The 18,113-nt window shown below is 58.4% G+C and overlaps 1 protein-coding gene across 1 annotated transcript in view; it reads left to right on the forward strand.

The window, feature by feature from the left end:
- The window catches only part of MYO1F (myosin IF), a 30,547-nt gene that overhangs the window by 2,220 nt on the left and 10,214 nt on the right, over positions 1 to 18,113 (forward strand). Inside the window, exons 2-16 of the mRNA XM_054583331.1 lie at positions 6,146 to 6,283; positions 6,729 to 6,818; positions 6,901 to 6,995; positions 7,385 to 7,472; positions 7,583 to 7,672; positions 9,756 to 9,887; positions 10,005 to 10,139; positions 10,343 to 10,475; positions 10,655 to 10,851; positions 11,471 to 11,551; positions 11,633 to 11,719; positions 12,919 to 13,005; positions 13,464 to 13,631; positions 14,829 to 14,914; positions 17,627 to 17,708. Of these exons, the coding sequence (XP_054439306.1) occupies positions 6,146 to 6,283; positions 6,729 to 6,818; positions 6,901 to 6,995; positions 7,385 to 7,472; positions 7,583 to 7,672; positions 9,756 to 9,887; positions 10,005 to 10,139; positions 10,343 to 10,475; positions 10,655 to 10,851; positions 11,471 to 11,551; positions 11,633 to 11,719; positions 12,919 to 13,005; positions 13,464 to 13,631; positions 14,829 to 14,914; positions 17,627 to 17,708 (1,689 nt within the window). The remainder of the gene's footprint in view (positions 1 to 6,145; positions 6,284 to 6,728; positions 6,819 to 6,900; positions 6,996 to 7,384; positions 7,473 to 7,582; positions 7,673 to 9,755; positions 9,888 to 10,004; positions 10,140 to 10,342; positions 10,476 to 10,654; positions 10,852 to 11,470; positions 11,552 to 11,632; positions 11,720 to 12,918; positions 13,006 to 13,463; positions 13,632 to 14,828; positions 14,915 to 17,626; positions 17,709 to 18,113) is intronic.

Genomic DNA, 18,113 nt, shown 5'->3' on the forward strand with positions numbered 1-18,113 from the left:
CGTGGCGGCTGAAGGCGAGTGCCATGGTCCTGGTGGTGGCTGTTGACGGCAGTCGGTTACACTGGGTCCCTGGTGCTGCTGAGGACAGGTGGTGCTGGTGGAGGGGGTGGTGAACCAGTCGCTGTTTCTGTCTGATGTTGGCTGATGGTGCTGTCATTGCAGTTATCAGCAGTGTGCTTGACTTTGGTGGCAGGGGATGGGGACAAAGAATGTAATTTGTGGTCCTTGGGTGGTGATGGTGGCAATGCGGGGGTAATGCTGGCTGTTTCTAAAGCACAGACGTGAAGTCGGAGACCAGGCACCGGCCACGGGAAGGCTGGGGGCCGAGAGTTAGGAGGGAGTACTCCGGAGGGACAAGGGCCCCCCACAGGTTGGGGAATGGCCTCTGGCTAGGACAGAAGGAAGCTGAGGCCTCCCCCCAAAGGGAGGGGAGACCCTGGGAGAGCGTGGAGGTGCAACTGCTGCCTGCACAGCGCGGGACGGCAGGGTGTGGCCACAGAGCCCCGCCGAGTCGGGGCTGGGCAGGGCCAAGTCCGCAGGGCACCCCGGGGCCGAGGCCAGGCCAGGGGCCGGGGGCTGCCCCAAGCAGCCACAGCAGCTTTGCAGCTCCTCCTTAGTGGCAACCACAGCTTGCAGGACCCTAGCAAGGAAGGAAGTGGCTGTTGTGTTGCTCCCTCCAGTCTGGGGCTCTACTCATCACGGCCCAGAGAGGCCAGAGCAGCTGGGGCAAGTTGCAAAATGTCTCTCATCCAGCCCTTCCTCCTGGCCCCACGCCCTGTGCCTAAGGACCAGCCCGGCTGCCGTGTGGCTGGCAGCCGTCGGGAGAGCTCGTACTTCCTCTTCACATGCTCCATCTTGTTGAATCTGAGGCAGGGGTGTTCGGTGAGCTGTTGTACAGCCCAAAAGTGCATAGGATTTCAACTCAGTGACTCCCCCCAAGGTCACACTTGTAACAGCCACTTTGACCCACAGCCTCCTCTTACAAAGGAGAGGCCACCCAGCGGGGTGTGCAGACCCCCACATGCCCTGGGCTGCCCGTCCCGGCCTTATTTGGACATGGACTCTGTTCCGGTGAAACTAGCGTCTTGGTGTCCCACACACACCCGAGGCCTTCCTGGCCCATGGCTCCTGCAGCGACCACCACCTGGGAACTTCATGCTGCAAGACCTGCCTCCCCCAGGACGCCCTTACTCATCGCCCCATCTCTCCGTACCACCAACGGTGGGGACCCACAGTCTCCCTTGGGCAACTCACTTCACCTGTCAGGACACTCGGAGGTCCCCTCGGCCTGGTCCCTCCTACCCCAGGCATGTGCAACCAGGGCTCAGGCAGTGTGCCCCCTTCAGGGCCCCGAGCCCAGCCCTGCAGGAGCCCCCTAATCTCCCCCACGCCCCCCACCAACAGCCCTACCCTCCTCTGGCACCAGGGAAGCCCCACCCCCACGCCCTCTGTTCAGTTGAGGGCACCTCTCGGAAGAGCTGAAGTAAGAAGCTACCTTCCCCTTCCCACCTCCAGCCCTGACCGTCTTTCACAAGAGCCCCAGCAGGTTGAGTCATACTTGGCTTGTGGTCGACTGTGACCACAACCTCTTCTTTGCACCCCCACATCCCAAGAAAGGGACTTGGGAACAAACAGTTTCAGCTTGACCCATGGAGACTTGAGGGCCACAGAGAACAGGATTACCCATAAGAGAGGGCAGGGGGCAGTCTCATTCCTGCAGCACCCCATTCATTCAGTCAGTCATTCAACAAACATCTGTTGTCAAAGACGGACATGTCCGCTCCATGCTCAGGGCCACCCGCTGCCCCTCCCGAGGCGCCCGGTGCATCTGTTCTCTGTGGTAGCTCCTTGGCTTCTTTCAGTGGATCCATGCCGGAAGTTTATCATGGAATTCATTTTACATGTGGGGAAACTGAGGCTTGGAGAAGTCAAGTGGCCTCCTGGGATCAACTGTCAGGCCAGGCCTCACACCCAGTTGGCCCCATGACAAAAGCCTTGCGCATCCTCCCATACACTGTGCCCACTTGAGCAAAAGGCCCCCTCCCTCCCCGTTCACAACCCGTGTGTCTTGTGACAACAGGGAGCTTGGAGCGGATCTGGGGGTCCCGGTGCCTGGGCAGGACACAGGGAGACACGGCAGGGGCTGAGGGGCCCAGGGCCACTCAACCCAGTGGGGGAAGTGGGGAGGGACAGGAAGAGGAACCAAGTCCTCAGAGCCAGGAGGCAACCAGACACAGCCAGCCCTGCGGACTCTGACCTCCGAGAAAGGAAGTGGCCTCGAGGGTCAGCTCTGGCCGGGGAGTCCAGGGGCCTGGCAACCAGGCTGCCCCGAAGGAGAAACGCTGGGCTGGACCAGCCTTGCCCTGCCCCGTCCTCATCTCCCGCAAAGGCCCCGCCCTGCCACCCCCGGCCCAGACCAGGCTGGGGGATGAAGGCCTTGCTGGTCCTCACCCAGGTCCTCCCTTCCTGCTGTGTGACCTGAAAGGGGGCAGCTGACCTCTCTGGGCCATAGTTTTCTCTTCTGCAAAGTGAGCCTAATCATAGTACTGACCTCAATATATATTGAGAGAATTAAATGAAGTAATTCAGGGAAAAACCTTAACCAGAGTGTGGCGCAGAGTAAGTGCCCCACTCTGTGTTAACTTTCATTGCTGTCGTTGTTGTCGGTTACCACAGTTACCGCCCAAGGCCCCCTCTTGAGGTCTTCAGCGAGAGAATCCACTTCCTGTCCCCCCAGTAGTCCCCACCTACCTGCTTCCCCGCCTACTGCCACTCCTGCCCCACCAGGACCAACACACTCTGGTCTGCCCACCTTGTAAACAGGAAATGTGCCCCCTGACCCCGCCTCTCCCCGTGGCCCCTTCCCCTTCTCAGCCAGGCTGCCCCAAAGCACCCTCTACCCATTCCGACCTCCCCACCTGACTGATGACCCTGAGGTCGCCGACGCTCTCCATAGGGTCCCTCTTGGTCTCCAGGGAGCAAGGATGCTCTTCAGGAGCTTGGGGTGCCGTCCTCCCGACCAGCGCTTGTCGCCCGCAGGCCACCCCGTCCAGGCCACCCCAGCCCCGATCTGAAATTCACAGGGAGACACACTGAGCGCCATTGTTTCAGAGTCATTGCTGCGACCCCAGGAGCGCGCTGGAGAATGTCACGTCCCCGAGCCGTGTACGGAGACGAGCAGCCCAGGCCTGCGGACCGGCACGGCCCACGGAGCCACCGGAGCTCGCGCCGGCCACAGGCGTCTCCACACCCCGCCGCCCCGCTGCGGGCAGCGGGAGCTTCCGAATGCCGAACAAGTCTTAGTAGACGCTGAACAAGTTCCGGGGAAAAAAAAAAATTCATCAGGACAAAACAAAATCTAAGCAAAAGATTTTCTGTTTATAGATAAAATTGAATTTGGTTCTAGGGTCCAAGGGCTGATTATAAACAGGTGTGTCACCTACAGGCCCGCCTGCCGGGTGGGTGAGGAGCTGCAGACAGGATGATGATCTGAACATAAACCTGGCACCTGCGGCTCCCTTAAAATGCCAGGCATGTCTCCATCCCTGTGACAATGAAAAGTGCTCCCGCCATTCCTCAAGTGTCCCCAGAGGCAACCTGGCCCTGCTGAGAGCTCTCCAAGCCACAGACGATCAGGAGCAAGCTCCCTTGCTTGGCCCGAAAGGCTCTTCAGGACCTCACTCTGGATGCCTCCTCCATTCATTCATGCCCCACCGCCCCGCCACGCATTCACTCACGTGCGCCCTGGCACCTGTTGAGCCAGGCAGGGTAGGAGCCTCTCCCCTCAGGAGCTTGCACACCAGAAGATGAGGCTAATGTGGGGAGTGTCCAAAGCATGGACGGGGCAATGGGGAGGGAAGCCCAGTGGGCTGTGGAGGTCCACAGGGCGCACCTGACTGGCTTGGGTTCACGGAGGTCTTCTTGGAGGAGGCGCCCCTGAGTCAAGACTTAAAGGGCAGATGGCCATTCACCAGGCAGGAAGAGTGTTGTGAGCAGAGGGCTCAGCATCTGCCAAGGCCTAGAGGCCGTTTAGCAAAGAACTGAAAGGGTTCTTCCCAAAGTCCTAGCTGATATGGCACAGTTGGTGGGAGTGTTGTCCTGTAACTGAAAGGTCATGAGTTCGATCCCTGGTCTGGGTGTGTGTGACAGGTAACAACCAATCGATGTTTTTCTCTCTCTCTAAAAGCAATCCTTGGGTGAAGAGAAAAGACAATTTTTTTTAAAAAAAAGAGTTCTTTCCAAAGACCTAAATTACTGGCATGTGGGAGGTGCTCATGAATGCCCTGCAGGGTGGGGGAACGGGGCATGGCAGAGCTGCAGGCTGGAGGAACTCCGAGCAGCTGCAAGCCCCAGGGGAGGGGCTCAGACCCACGGACGAGGGACCCACTTGCCTGCCCAGGCCGGGACATGTTCGGGGAGTTCGAGCCCTGACCCCCACAGCCCAGCCCCGAGGCCCATCCCTGCCTCAGTCGCACTTCTGCAACATCGCAGGGGTGGTTCATTCTGTGGTGCACTCTTCCTGCTCAGCATCAAAGCCCCTCTCGCCTTTCAGTCCCAGCCCAAAGTGGGTCCCAGCCACTTGTGAGCATGGACGCAAGATGGACCCAGACTCAAACCCCATACCCTTGGAAACAATTTAGCTGTGTCTTGAGTCAAGTGCCAAGCCACTCTCTTCGCAAGCCTCGGTTCCCTCCCTGTCTACACCGCACTGTGTTGCTACAAAGATCGCTGCTAACATCATGACACCCCCGTTCAGTGTCAGGCACACCCTAGGTGCCTAGCGAATGTTACTTCTGTCGCGTGCTCCTCTGCCTCCTCCACCCTCACAGTCACTTGGAAGAGCACCCGCTGCCTGCCCCACTTTGCTCCCCAGAGCAACTCCCCCTCCCATCAGCCCTGGGAAGTGAGCCGTTTCTCCCACATTATAGGTGGGGTGTTAGGCCGCGCAGCCGGGACTGCAGCCTAGACCTGCCCACACCGGAAGCTGCATGTGCGTAGCGTCTGTGGGCAATCCTTGACAACCCGCCTCTGGCCATCAGTGTGTCCGCATGCAGACCATGCACCTCTCCTGCTCAGGAACTTTCTGTGGCCCCCCGGTGCCACAGGAGAGGCTGGCCCCTCAACCCCTCTGCCCTGCAGCTGCCCACACTGGCCCTCCTGTTTGTCGCCTGCCAGGATGTCCCCTGCCCAGCACGCCTGCTTCCATTCCCTGGAATCGGTCCAGCAAATGCTGGTCATCTTTGAAGACTTGACATTGGTTCTCAGCATCCCTTGCCCTTGGGGGCCTTCCGCTGAAGTTGGGTTTCTTTCTTCACCCTGTCCCCTTGTTCATTCAATAGGTCCTCTTTACTGGGGCCGAGAAAGGACTCAGTCCCTCTAGGGGCTCCTGGTCTGGGGGGAGGGGCTCCCTGCAGGGGGACATGTCCACTGAGCATGAGCGGCCGATGCCGCCCTTCTGCCTCACAGGCTTCTCCACGGCAGGGTGTTCTGAACAGAGGCAGAGAGGGCTGCGAGAGCCAGTGCGTTTAAGTGTTCAAGGCTCTGGATGAGTTCAGTTGGGCTAAAAGCAGAATATTCCAGGAAGGCTTCCTGGAGGAGGAATTTTGGGGAGGAGCCTGTGTCTGAGGCTCCTCCTTGGGCCCTAAGGAAGGTGTCAACTGTTGGACGGAGAAGGCCCAGCAGGGGCAGCGGGCCAGCTGTGGGAGCTGAGAAGGGTCGCCGTGCAGCCCAGGGAGCAGAGGTCACAGCTGAGTACTTGGCTCGGAGAGGATCTCAGAGGTCCCAGCTGGCAGGCCTGCCCACGAGAGGAGGCCGGAGTGGGAGGAAGGCGGTGATCTCTGGGTGGACAGGCAGCAGGTCACATGCCCGAGAAAAGTCAAGGAGTGGGCCTGGGCCGGAGCAGGAAGAAGGGGCTGGGGGCGGGAAGGGAAGGGGGCAGGGGGCGCCGCCATGCCCTCGAGCCTCCCCCTGGGGTCAGGCAGCCCGGACTGGGCCTTGGCCATCCCTCTCTGCCGCTGTGGAAAAGGAGGTGAGGCACAGTCAGAGCTGGGGGTGGAGGTGAGCCAGGCAGGGATGCTGAGGCACCAGCCCCCTTCCCAAGCGCCCCTTCCTGGGGCTCACACCCGCCACCCTGCTCCACCCCCAGGGCAGCAAGGAGCGCTTCCACTGGCAGAGCCACAACGTGAAGCAGAGCGGCGTGGACGACATGGTGCTGCTGCCTCAGATCACCGAGGACGCCATTGTGGGCAACCTCCGAAAGCGCTTCATGGATGACTACATCTTTGTACCCTGGGCCATGGGCAGGGCAGGCAAATGAAGGCCGCGGGACGCAGGCGCGGTGGGCGGATGAGTGCAGGGGAGCGCGGCAGAGGGACTTCAGCACCAAAGGGCCATTCCGACGCCTGGGCAAAGGAATGGAGGGGCTAGGGCGGTGAGAGCGTTGGGTGGTAGCACGGGGGACAGGCGGAGTGATGGCAGGACTCTGATGGGGTGTGGCCGCCCCCCTTCCTCTCCCCTGGGGCCGCTCAGCCACAGCACATACCCCATTTCCCGTTCTGGACCCAGCTCTGTTTTTGCCTACGAGACCCAGGACACATCTGACTATCTCCATCTTTCTCTATGAGCAGTGGGACTCCAGGAGACCCCGGGGTGGGGGGCAGGGTGAGGGGACGGGACCCATGAGGGGCCGAGCGCGCCAGGACACTGCATGGCCCTTAACCAGCCCACAGACCTACATTGGCTCCGTGCTCATCTCTGTAAATCCCTTCAAGCAGATGCCCTACTTCACAGACCGTGAGATCGACCTCTACCAGGGCGCGGTGAGCATGGGGCTGGGCGGGAGGCACAGTCCCCAGGACCCCTGGCCCCTGGCCCCAGGCTGAGACCTGCCCTCCCCGGCAGGCCCAGTACGAGAATCCCCCGCACATCTATGCCCTCACTGACAACATGTACCGGAACATGCTCATCGACTGTGAGAACCAGTGCGTCATCATCAGGTAGGACCGGGCCCCAGACCCTGCGCCCCAGCCCCGCCCGAACAGCCCCACCGCCCCAGGGAGACTGACTTGGAGCCCTGATCCAAACAGCGGCCTGCAGTCCCTCTCTGTCCCGGCCCTGCTTTCCCTTCCTTGTCACCCTCTGACCCATGCTGTATTTTATTTCTTCATTCTGTTATTGCCCACCCGTCCTCTCTGTCAGCTCCAGCAGGGCAGGGACTTGAATCTGCCTTGTTCACTCTTGCACCCCCAGTGCCCGGACTAGCCCCTCGCTCGCAGCAGGAACTGAAGGAAGGGAGGAACGAATGATCAGGGACTAAAAAGGGCACTTCCCCCACCTACTTCCCCCACCCCTGGCCACTGATCCCTCCTTGCCTCCCTGTCCCCAGTGGAGAAAGTGGAGCTGGGAAGACAGTGGCAGCCAAATACATCATGGGCTACATCTCCAAAGTGTCTGGCGGGGGCGAGAAGGTCCAGGTGAGGCAAACGCGGGAAGAAGGGCCGCGTTTCCCCCCACTTCGCGGTACTTTCTCCCTCCGCACCTGCCTCAGCCTGACCTCTCCCCGCCCCCACCCCACCGCCCCCAGCACGTGAAGGACATCATCCTGCAATCAAACCCGCTGCTCGAGGCCTTCGGCAACGCCAAGACCGTGCGCAACAACAATTCCAGTCGTTTTGTGAGTCTGCAGCCCTGCTTTAGGCATGACCACGCCCTACGCGCACGCACATGCACACGCACGCACGCACACGCACACGCCACCCGCCGCTACCTGCGTGCCCCAGATCACAGGACATACCTGCTCCTGGACAGGACCCTCACTTTCTGTTCATTGTCCAATTAAATAGAGTCCCCGTCGCAGACGTGACATGTCTATGTCACCTTCTTAAGCACTCGCCTGGCTGCAACCATGGCGCATCTGCCCTAGTCACGTTCCAGTCCTCCGTAGTCCCTCTTTCCTCCCTTCCCTCGAGGAATGGTTGCTGGGCTCCTCCTTTTTGCTGGGCGCTAGGCTGAGTCTAACGGAGACAGACTAGGTAACCAGATCCGGGCGTAGGCCTGGGCCTGTCGCTGTTTACACAGTGGCTTGGACGAAGCACAGCATAACCTCCTGCGGCTCCTGGTCTCGCCTCTGTACCGTGGGATGGTATTAAAATCCACCTCATAGACCTCGACACGCTCAGTACGATGCCCGCACGTGGGAGTGACTTAGTAAATCCCATAAGCTAATAAGAATTTTATTTCCCAAGACGTTATTAGTTATATTTTTATTTCCTAATGTTTATGATATAATCATATTTTAAGTACTTTCCCCAATGTTTTATTATTAAAATTTCAAATACAAAGAAAAGGAGGCAGAAAAATAAAGTGAACACCTGTATGCTCCTCTCCCAGATTCTATCGTTAGCATTTTACTATACTTGTTTTATTGTATCTCCATCCATCTTGTTGGTTGGTTTTATTTATTTATTTATTAATTTTGGACACGCTACAAAGCAAGCAGCTGACACCGTACCTTTCCCCTACAACACTTCAGCATGCAGATCATTAATTATAGTCCAATATAAATGTGCAGTTCTTTCATTTCTTTTAAAGTAAAATTTGCATATAGCAAGATACATATCTCTAAAGTGGACCAACCATTCAGTGAAAACCGCGTACACTGTGCAACCCAAGCCCCCGTCAATACACAGAATGTCACCATGGCTCCAGGGAGTCCCCCCTCCCCATCCTTTTCAAGTCAATTTCTGCTCCCACCCTGCTCCCGAAGCAACCAGTCCTCTGAACTTTTTTCACTATAGGTTAGTTTCGGCTGTCCTAGAACTTCATTCACATAAGTGAAGTCACACAGTATGTGTTTTCAAATTACTGATCACCCAAAAACATGGATGAATCTCAAAATGTATAATTATGTTTTACTTTATATGGTCTTATTGTACAGTAGAATAAGTATATGTCATACCCTGTAGGTGTTTGCATAGTACGATGATGTACTTTGTGTTGCTCTCGGATGGAGGTGGCAGGAAGGAGCCGTAATGTGGCTTGCCTGTCCTCCAGCCTCTGGCCAGAGAAGAACCCAGATGGTGTCAGAGGCAAAAAGAAGGCCTGTGGGGGCCTTGCTCTGGGCTCAGGGACAACATGTGGGTGACACTCAGCATCACTGGAACCAGCAGTATCCCACAGAGACATGGAGGCCTCTGTGTTGTAGTAGAGGGACCGGGGACCTGGTCAATAAAATGGGATACTGCCCTGACCGGTGTGTCTCAGTGGGTGTCATTCCGTAAAGCAAAAGTTTGCAAGTTCAATCCCCAGTTAGGGCACACGCCCAGGTTGCAGGTTTGGTCTCCAGTTGGGAAATACGTGAGAGGCAACCAATCGATGTTTCTTTCTCACATTGATATTTCTCCCTTCCTCTCTCTAAAAGGAAATAAATTTAAAAATCTTTAAAAAAAAAATGAGATACTTCTCTGTGCCAGGCACAGGGAGGGTGCCCCAAATGAGGGCTTGAGTCATCAAAGCAAGAGGAAAGGGCCCCCCGGCCCAGGAGGCCAGCTTAGGCAAAGGCTGGCGAGGAGCTGGTGGGAAACGCACGCAGGGCGTAAGATGGGGTGGGGAGGGAAAGCAAGCTGGAGTCACGTGGGGTCAGGTCACACGGACAAGAGGAGGAAAGAGGCCGGGTTCACAAGGCCCATCCCACCCCCTTCCCCCACCCCTGTACCCCAGGGCCCCAGCAGGGGCTGACGTGGTTCTCTCACATTCAGGGCAAGTATTTTGAGATCCAGTTCAGCCGTGGCGGGGAGCCTGACGGGGGCAAGATCTCCAACTTCCTGCTGGAGAAATCCCGCGTGGTCATGCAGAATGAAAATGAGAGGAACTTCCACATCTACTACCAGGTGCAAGGAACGGGGAGCCCCACCTGGAGCCTGGGGGTGGCAGGGGGAGGGTCTGTGGGGACTGGGGGACCCCAGAGCCTGAGCCAGTCCAGGGCCCAAGCGTTGCTCCCCCTCCAGCTGCTGGAAGGAGCCTCCCAGGAGCAGCGGCAGAACCTGGGGCTCATGACCCCCGACTATTATTACTACCTCAACCAGTCAGACACCTACAAGGTGGACGGCACTGACGACAGGAGCGACTTCAGCGAGACTCTGGTGAGCACCACCTGCCACTGCAACCCTGGCAACCTCGCGCATTACAAATCAGGAACTGCGTCCCAGAGGCAAAGCAGGGACTTGCCCAAGGTCACACAGTGAGGTTGGGAAAGAGGTCGGGACTTCAGAGCCCCGGCCTGACCCCAGGGGCTTGGGGGAGGCGGTCGGGATGGTGGCACAGGCCCTGTCTGCCCTGCCCACAGAGCGCCATGCAGGTCATCGGGATCCCACCCAGCGCCCAGCAGCTGGTCCTGCAGCTCGTGGCTGGGATCCTGCACTTGGGGAACATCAGCTTCTGTGAAGAGGGGAACTACGCCCGGGTGGAGAGTGTGGACCGTGAGTACGCGCGCTGGGGAGGGCGGGAAGCAGGCGCGTGTGCAGACACTTCCTCCTAATTCAGCTGCCAGAGGGTGAGGACCCACCAGGGCAATTTCAGTGTCACTGGGCAAAATAGAGAGAGACCGGGTGCCAGAAGAGACAAGAGCCCAACGGATGCCCCCTTACCTGCCCCGCAGTCCTGGCCTTTCCCGCCTACCTGCTGGGCATCGACAGCGGGCGGCTGCAGGAGAAGCTGACCAGCCGCAAGATGGACAGCCGCTGGGGCGGGCGCAGCGAGTCCATCAACGTGACCCTGAATGTGGAGCAGGCGACTTACACTCGTGACGCCCTGGCCAAGGGGCTCTACGCCCGCCTCTTCGACTTTCTCGTGGAGGCCAGTGCAGCGGGGCAGGGGTTGGCGGAGGCGCGCCCTGGGAGCAGCCGGGGGCGGGGCCGTCACAGTCACAGCCTCACCACCGCAGCGAAGTGGCGCGCACCGAGCAGGCGCAGGGCGGTCATGTGGCAGACAGGGGGCTCCCTCTGGCTGTGGCGTGGAGCGCAGGCTTGGACTCCACGGGACAGGGGCTATGGTGACAGAGAGGGTGGGTGCGCATGACAGCCAAGAGGAGAGCTGTCTGGCGGGCCAGGTGGTGGCCGGGACATGTCAAGGAAACGGATGAGGACGGAGCGTCAGCTAACACTGCCTGACACCTAGTGCATGTCCTTTACTGTGGTGACTGTTTGACATGCGTCAGCTTACTTAATTCTTAGAAAAAGCCCTATAAAATACTTGCTATCATTCACTCATTTTAAAGATGAGAAAATAGATGGGGCAGGGGTGGTGAGGGGCAGAGCCAGCTCCCAAGGCAGGAACCCGGTGCTCCAACGCCTGGGTTCCTCACACGAGTACCTGGTGGGGGTAGGCACCCAGCCAGTGTGAGGGGACAGAGCCTGCAGAGCACCTACGAGCCCAACAGGCTGGCGCTGACCTCCTGTCCCTGCCCGCATCACAGGCCATCAACCGTGCCATGCAGAAGCCGCAGGAAGAGTACAGCATCGGCGTGCTGGACATCTACGGCTTCGAGATCTTCCAGGTGTGGCCTCCGCTCGCAGGCGCGTGCCCTGCCACAGAGGCCCCAGGAGCCCGCTGACGAGCACTCGCCCTCTCCCCGCAGAAAAACGGCTTTGAGCAATTCTGCATCAACTTTGTCAATGAGAAGCTCCAGCAGATCTTTATCGAACTCACCCTGAAGGCTGAGCAGGTGGGCTCGGGCAGCCATGTGGCCAGGGACACAGGACATTGGGTTGGGGGCAGGACCACACTGGTTGCTAAGCAACCAGGAGACACCCCAGCCCCTACTTCCATCTCTCTGTCCTGACCCACCCAGGCTCCCCCCGTGAGATTTCCACTGGAAGATGTTTTCCACCTTTAAAGCTTTGACAAGGGCTGGGGAATAATCTCTTTGTCCGTTTCTTCGACAATTCCTTATTGAGCACCTACTGTGTGCCAGGCACTGTGTACAGTGCCAGGGAGGCCACCATGAACAGGACGGACAGAAAGCCCTGATGGTTTCATTCTGCCCATCCGCAGAAGCAGAGCCTCAGACAAGGCTGCAGGGCGAAGGCCAGGAGGGGAGAGAGGTGGCAAGAGGGATTTTTGAAAGCCCCAGTGGGGTGCGGGGATGAGCAGGTTGCCCTCGGGCCTCCAGGGCTCAGTCCTGCTGGGCCCAGGCAACTTGCAGAGCAGCCTCAGGGTGGGCGCCCCAGGGGCGAGGGAGCGGTGGAGGGCTGCTGGCGGGCGGGCGGGCACCTGCAGCCTGCCCCACGCGGGCAAGGCTTTGCTACAGGACACGGTCCTAACTGATGAGACTGTGGAGGGAGTTTAGGGGGAGCATGGCTCCATTTTCTTTTTTTCAACAAAAGGGAGACTTTATTGGGACCCCAGGGCCAGGGTTCAGGCAGAAGGCGCCCTGTGAGCTGAGGCAGTGACAGAGGGGTCTTATTTGACCCTCTTCTTGGGGCGCAGGCTGTGGGTGTGGCTGCACTTCTCGCAGCCGCTGGCAGCACAGGGTGCGGTGGGGGCAGTACTTGCACATGGCCTGTGGCAGCTGTGCTCCTGGGCGCGTCGGGGAAGAGGGGCCGGACGGCGCCGTCCCGCAGACGAAGCACCCAGTGCAGGGTGGGCTCTGTGTGGGTGTTGTCCCCTGACAGAGCGCGGCCATCCTCCAGCTGTTTGTCCACAAAATTCGGATGCTGCTGGGCAGGCGGGATGCCCTCCTTGTCATGGGCTGTAGCTCGGACCTTCTCAGTCAGGTCACAGGGCTCAACCTCTAGGGGGCCGGTCCTGCCAGTCAGGGCCTCACAAAGGTCCGTGTCGCTGCGTCCGCTGCACCAGCTCCCCTAGAAATGCACACGCCTTTGCCCAGACATCCACCCCCCCTTTCCCTTTCACCGCCCCCAGGAGGAGTATGTCCAGGAGGGCATCCGCTGGACCCCCATCCAGTACTTCAACAACAAAATTGTCTGCGACCTTATTGAAAACAAAGTGGTAAGGGCCAGGCCATCTTTAGTGGGGCTCAGTGAGCCCCAGAGCTGAGCCTGGGAGGCTTGGGAGAGCCAAGGGTGGGTAATGGTCCCCATAGGCCCCTCTCTGTCCAGGACTAGAGCTGACACATCCCATCAGCCACCTCCCCCATTCACTCTGCCCACCTGCTTACCCTTCACTTAGTCACTCAACAAACACCACCCCCAAGCAGCCTGCTCAGGGAGAGGTCCCCCCCTCCCAGACAACCCAGTCTGAGAAGGGAGAGCAGGCATGGTATGGGGTCCCTCGCCTCGCTCAGGGAGCTCCCACAGCAGGCCCCGCACACACATTCAGGCCCCACCCCCCATTTTGCTCTCATATTTGGAAGCCACCACCCCGCCCCTGTTCTAGTGAAGTTCCCCGCGATGGGATTCGGATGGGCACGGGCCAGGCTGAGCGACTGCCGCCTCCCATGACCACAGAGCCCCCCAGGCATCATGAGTGTCCTGGACGACGTGTGCGCCACCATGCACGCCACAGGCGGGGGCGCAGACCAGACGCTGCTGCAGAAGCTGCAGGCGGCTGTGGGCACCCACGAGCACTTCAACAGCTGGAGCGCTGGCTTCGTCATCCACCACTACGCAGGCAAGGTGCGACGCGCCCGCCTACCCCCGCCCCAAGGCGTCCCCAGCAGCTCCTTGCAGACCCCAGGGTCTCCAGGCTGCAGCCTCCCAACCTCTCAACAATGGGGTCCCCAGGGACCCCCAGCCAGGACTGCAGAACTCTACCCACCCCCTTCTCCTATCCTACCCCAGCGGACCAGGAACACGGGCCCCCGCTCACTGACCCCCCGATGCTGCCCTGGCCCTCCGCAGCACCTTCAGCCAGGGCTGCAGAAACCCATTGGCCCCCGATCAAGGCCAGGCTCCCCCTGCTAACAGGACAGCGTCCTCTCACAGGGCAGAAACTCCCTTCAAATGACCCCAAACTGGACAGCAGACCCCAAACCCCAATTTGAGCTGTAAGCCCCGCTAACCTTCTGATCCAGGACACAGCCCACCACCTGCAGACCCCAACCTGGAGACCCCAGGCCCACGCTGCAAGCCACCACCCTCCAAAATGGGCTGGAGTCCCCTGCAGACCCCTCCCCAAAACTACAAAAATCGCTGGCCTCCCACCCTGGCCGTGGGCCCCTCTCCAGCTGACCGGACTGCAGGCTCTCCCGCTGGCTTCGGCATGGGCGGCAGACAGCCCCAGGGTCCTCGGGCTCGCTGCAGCCGGCCAGTCCCCAAAGTGGGCTGGAGCTCCTGTGCGCCCGGAGCCAGGGGGTGCCCACAGCTAGCACTGCAGAGAGCCCCCACCTTGGCTGGCAGGCCCAGCCCACCAGCCTGGCCGAAGTCCTCCACGATCTCCAGCCACTGCCATAACTTTCCCCTGACACAGCCTCCCAGTCCCTCAGCTGGGCACAACACACATGCTCTGACCTTTTAACTCCAAATTAAGTAGCAGGACCCCTACCCCAGGGACCTCCCGCCCAGGCTGCTGCCCACCCCCCAAATCTGGGCTATAGCCGTCCCCTGCCCCTGCCTCTGGTCCCCGCTGCCCGGACAGAACACCAGCTCCCCTCCTCTCTGCCCCAGACTGCAGCTCCCACCCTCCAGTTTCACCTTGAGCATCGGACCCCTGGGGACTCCAGGCCCTTGCTGCTGCCCCGGCCCCTCTTCGGAACCATAGATACTACCCCTGTTTTCTTACTCTGGAACAGGCTCCCCGCCCGCCTGGGCTCTAAGCCCCCTGCCCACCCTGGCCACAGCCTCTCACTACCCGTCCCCGCCACTGCCCTGCAGGTCTCCTACGATGTCAGCGGCTTTTGTGAGAGGAACCGAGACGTTCTCTTCACCGACCTCATAGAGCTGATGCAGACCAGTGAGCAGTGAGTGGTCCTGGGCGTGGGGGCATCCAGGCAGAACCCGCCCCCGGGGGCCACCCCCTCTTCCCCAGAGCCCCCAGGCACGGACTTTGTCGGGGCGGCTGTGTGCCCAGGACGGTATTTCTAGTGACTGGTTCTGATTCAAAGGTCACACGTCCAGTGCCCCGCCTACAAACCCAAGCCTTCAGTGCAGACAGCTCCCCTCGCCACACAGCGAGGACACACGGCTCCCTGCACTTGCCTGCACTCACACGCATGGCTCTACCTCCCTGCCCACAGCCCGTGCCAGGTGCCATCTTTTGGCTTTTTAAACCTCAAAATTTTGTGCAAGATCTGCTCTGGGCGGGGTGCCATGTGCACTTGTGGGGCCAGATGGCACAACGAGCCCGAGAGCCCAGCTGCTCAGGGGGCAGACGGCGAACTCAGCGCAAGGCAGACGGGAGCGAGCCCAGGCCGCGGCCCCGAAGGGGCTCAGGGGTCCCGGACCATCCGCGCGGGCGTCTCCGAGTCGGTTCCAGAGGCGGCCCCCAGCCCCACCCCGGGCAGACGCAATCAAAATCAGGATTTTAACAAGACTCTCACCCCGCCCCGCACCCCGGGCCCCATGCGCCAGTCAGAGTTTGACATTCATTGGTCTAGAGCAGTGATTTTCAGCCTTTTTTGTCTCGTGGCACACATAAACTCATTACTAAAATTATGTGGCACAGAAACTTTTGCTAATATGACCAAAAAAATGGCTATAATTTTTATTCATTCACACCAGTTGGCTAGTGTATTGGCTATTGTCATTTTCTTATTTGACAATCTAGGGGAAAAGAGGTCAGTGCCCATGATGAAGTAGTAACGTCCCGCATGTGTTAAAAATTATTGCGGCGCACCTGTTGAAAATCGCTGTTCCAGACAGTGCTGCCCAATACTTCCCACATCCAACAGAATTTGAGCTACATACGTCATTTTTTTAATCCTCACCCAAGGATATGTATATTGATTTTTAGAGAGAGGGGAAGGGAGGAGGAGAGAGAGAAACATGAATCAGCTGCTTCTTGTATGCACATGACCAGGGATCAAACCTGCGACCTTGGTATATGCCCCAACCAGGAATCAAACCTGCAGCCTTTCGGTGTATGGGACAATGCTCCAACCAACTGAGCCACCCGGCCAGGGCCATGTGATTGTTTTTTAAAGCCTTATTTAGGTATAATTGGCATACCATGAAACGCACCCAATTTAAGAAGTGATTTTTACCACAAACTTGGACAGCCATCGTTTGCATCACCCCCAAAAGAATGCGTTGTGACAAATCGCAGTCAATCCCCATCCCCACTGCCTGAGTCATTCTAAATTGTCCAGTAAGCACACTTAAAAAGTAAAAAGGCAAACAAGTAAAATTTTTCAATGTTTTCTTTAACTCACTGTACACAAAATATAATCACCTCAACATGCAATCAGTATTTTAAAGTTATTCATGAACCATCTTACACTTTTTCCACGCTGTACATTCTTCAACATCTAGAGTGTATTTTAACACTTAACAGTATATCTCAACGGAGACACGCCTCAGGAATGCCCTGACCGGCGTGGCTCAGTTGCTTGGGTGTTACCCTACAAAGCGAAAGGTCGCCGGTTTGATTCCTGGTCAGGGCACATGCCCGGGTTGTGGGTTCGGTCCCTGGTCAGGACACATGCGACAGGCAACCAATCGGTGTTCCTCTCTCACATCGATCTCTCTCTTGCTCCCTCTCCCCCAGTATGCCTCCCTCTCTAAAAAGTAAATAAATTATATCTTTTTAAAAAATCAGGGTTCTCGATAACCACCATATTGGAAGGCACAAAGCTGTGGTTCTCTAAGTGGGGCCCCTGGACCGGCAGCATCGGCCTTCCCGGGGAGTGCGGGAGAGGTTGCTGGGCGCCAGCCCAGCTGTGAGTGAGAGCCCGAGGGGCGGGGCGGGGCAGCCTGCGTTCAGTCACCCTCCCGCCAAGCCTGGGGCCGCCCAAGGGCCGCAAAGAAAAACTAGGGCGATCAAGGGAAAGAGGGGAGAGAGGGCACTATTCTTTTTTTACTTTACTCTTTTAATTGTGATAAAACACACACAAAATTTATTGCTTCACCATTTTAAAGCGTGCAGTTCAGTAGCATTAGGTGTTGTGCAGCCATCGCATTGTCTAGTTCCACAACCTCCTCACCCCCCCGAATGGACACTCTGCATCTGCGGAGCAGCCCCCTCACTCTGTGGTCAGGGAAGGTCTCCCTGAGGTGCCAGGAGAGGGAGCCACGCTGGACCAGCGTGTATTCAGCTGATCCCCTGTTGATGGGCAAGCAGGCTGTGTCCGTGTCTGGCCATCAGACACGGGGCGACAGTGGCAAGCGTCCATGCGCTCCCTGCAAGCCTGTGGGGGGCCGTCCCTGCGAGGGGACCTGCCCCTGCTGCCCACACTGCTACCGCTCAGGAAACATTTTTCTGCTTCGTTTAATTCTGTCCTGCTTCACTTGCTCCCCAAGTCAGGGGTGGTCATGGAAGAAGTAACAGAGCCAATAGCCAAAGACCCAAGAGGATGAAGCCAGCCCTCCAATCCTCAACTTCTCACCCTCCCCATTCAGAAAGAACTACACTTTCCAGAGTGCCCGCTGGGCCTCGGGCACCTAGACAGCCCCGCTTCTGGGAGAGGGCGCCCCAGGGCCAGCTGCACCTCCAGCCCCCTCTCTCCCCTTGCCAGAGCCTTCCTCCGGATGCTGTTCCCCGAGAAGCTGGACGTGGACAAGAAGGGCCGCCCCAGCACGGCCGGCTCCAAGATCAAGGTGAGCCTCAGGGCGGCCGAGGAGGAGCTGGGCAGCGGAGGCCCCGGGTCGGCGTCTCCCCGCTCCGGGCCCTCTGCGCTCTCTGGCGCCCTCTGTCCAGCAGGGGCTTCCTCCGGCTCTGGAGTTAGGAGGCTGGGACCAGCTTCCTTGATGACCCCCTAATTCCCTAAATCCAGTAGTGAATCATCATCTTAATATTTTTTTTATCTTTGGTCACATGCTACTTTTTTAAAATTGTGATAAAATATACATAACATAAAACTGACCACCTTGGCCAGTGTACTGCTCAGTGGCATTAAGTACATCCCCGCTGCTGTACCACCACCCCACCGTCTAGCCCCAGAACTCTTTTCATCTTGTTAAACTGAAACTCTGTCCCTGATAAACACTAACCGCCCCCCCCCC

This window comes from Pteronotus mesoamericanus, unplaced genomic scaffold, assembly GCF_021234165.1.
Source record: "Pteronotus mesoamericanus isolate MK-2021 breed Mesoamerican mustached bat unplaced genomic scaffold, CSHL_Meso_final contig_730, whole genome shotgun sequence".
Classification (NCBI taxonomy): Eukaryota; Metazoa; Chordata; class Mammalia; order Chiroptera; family Mormoopidae; genus Pteronotus; species Pteronotus mesoamericanus.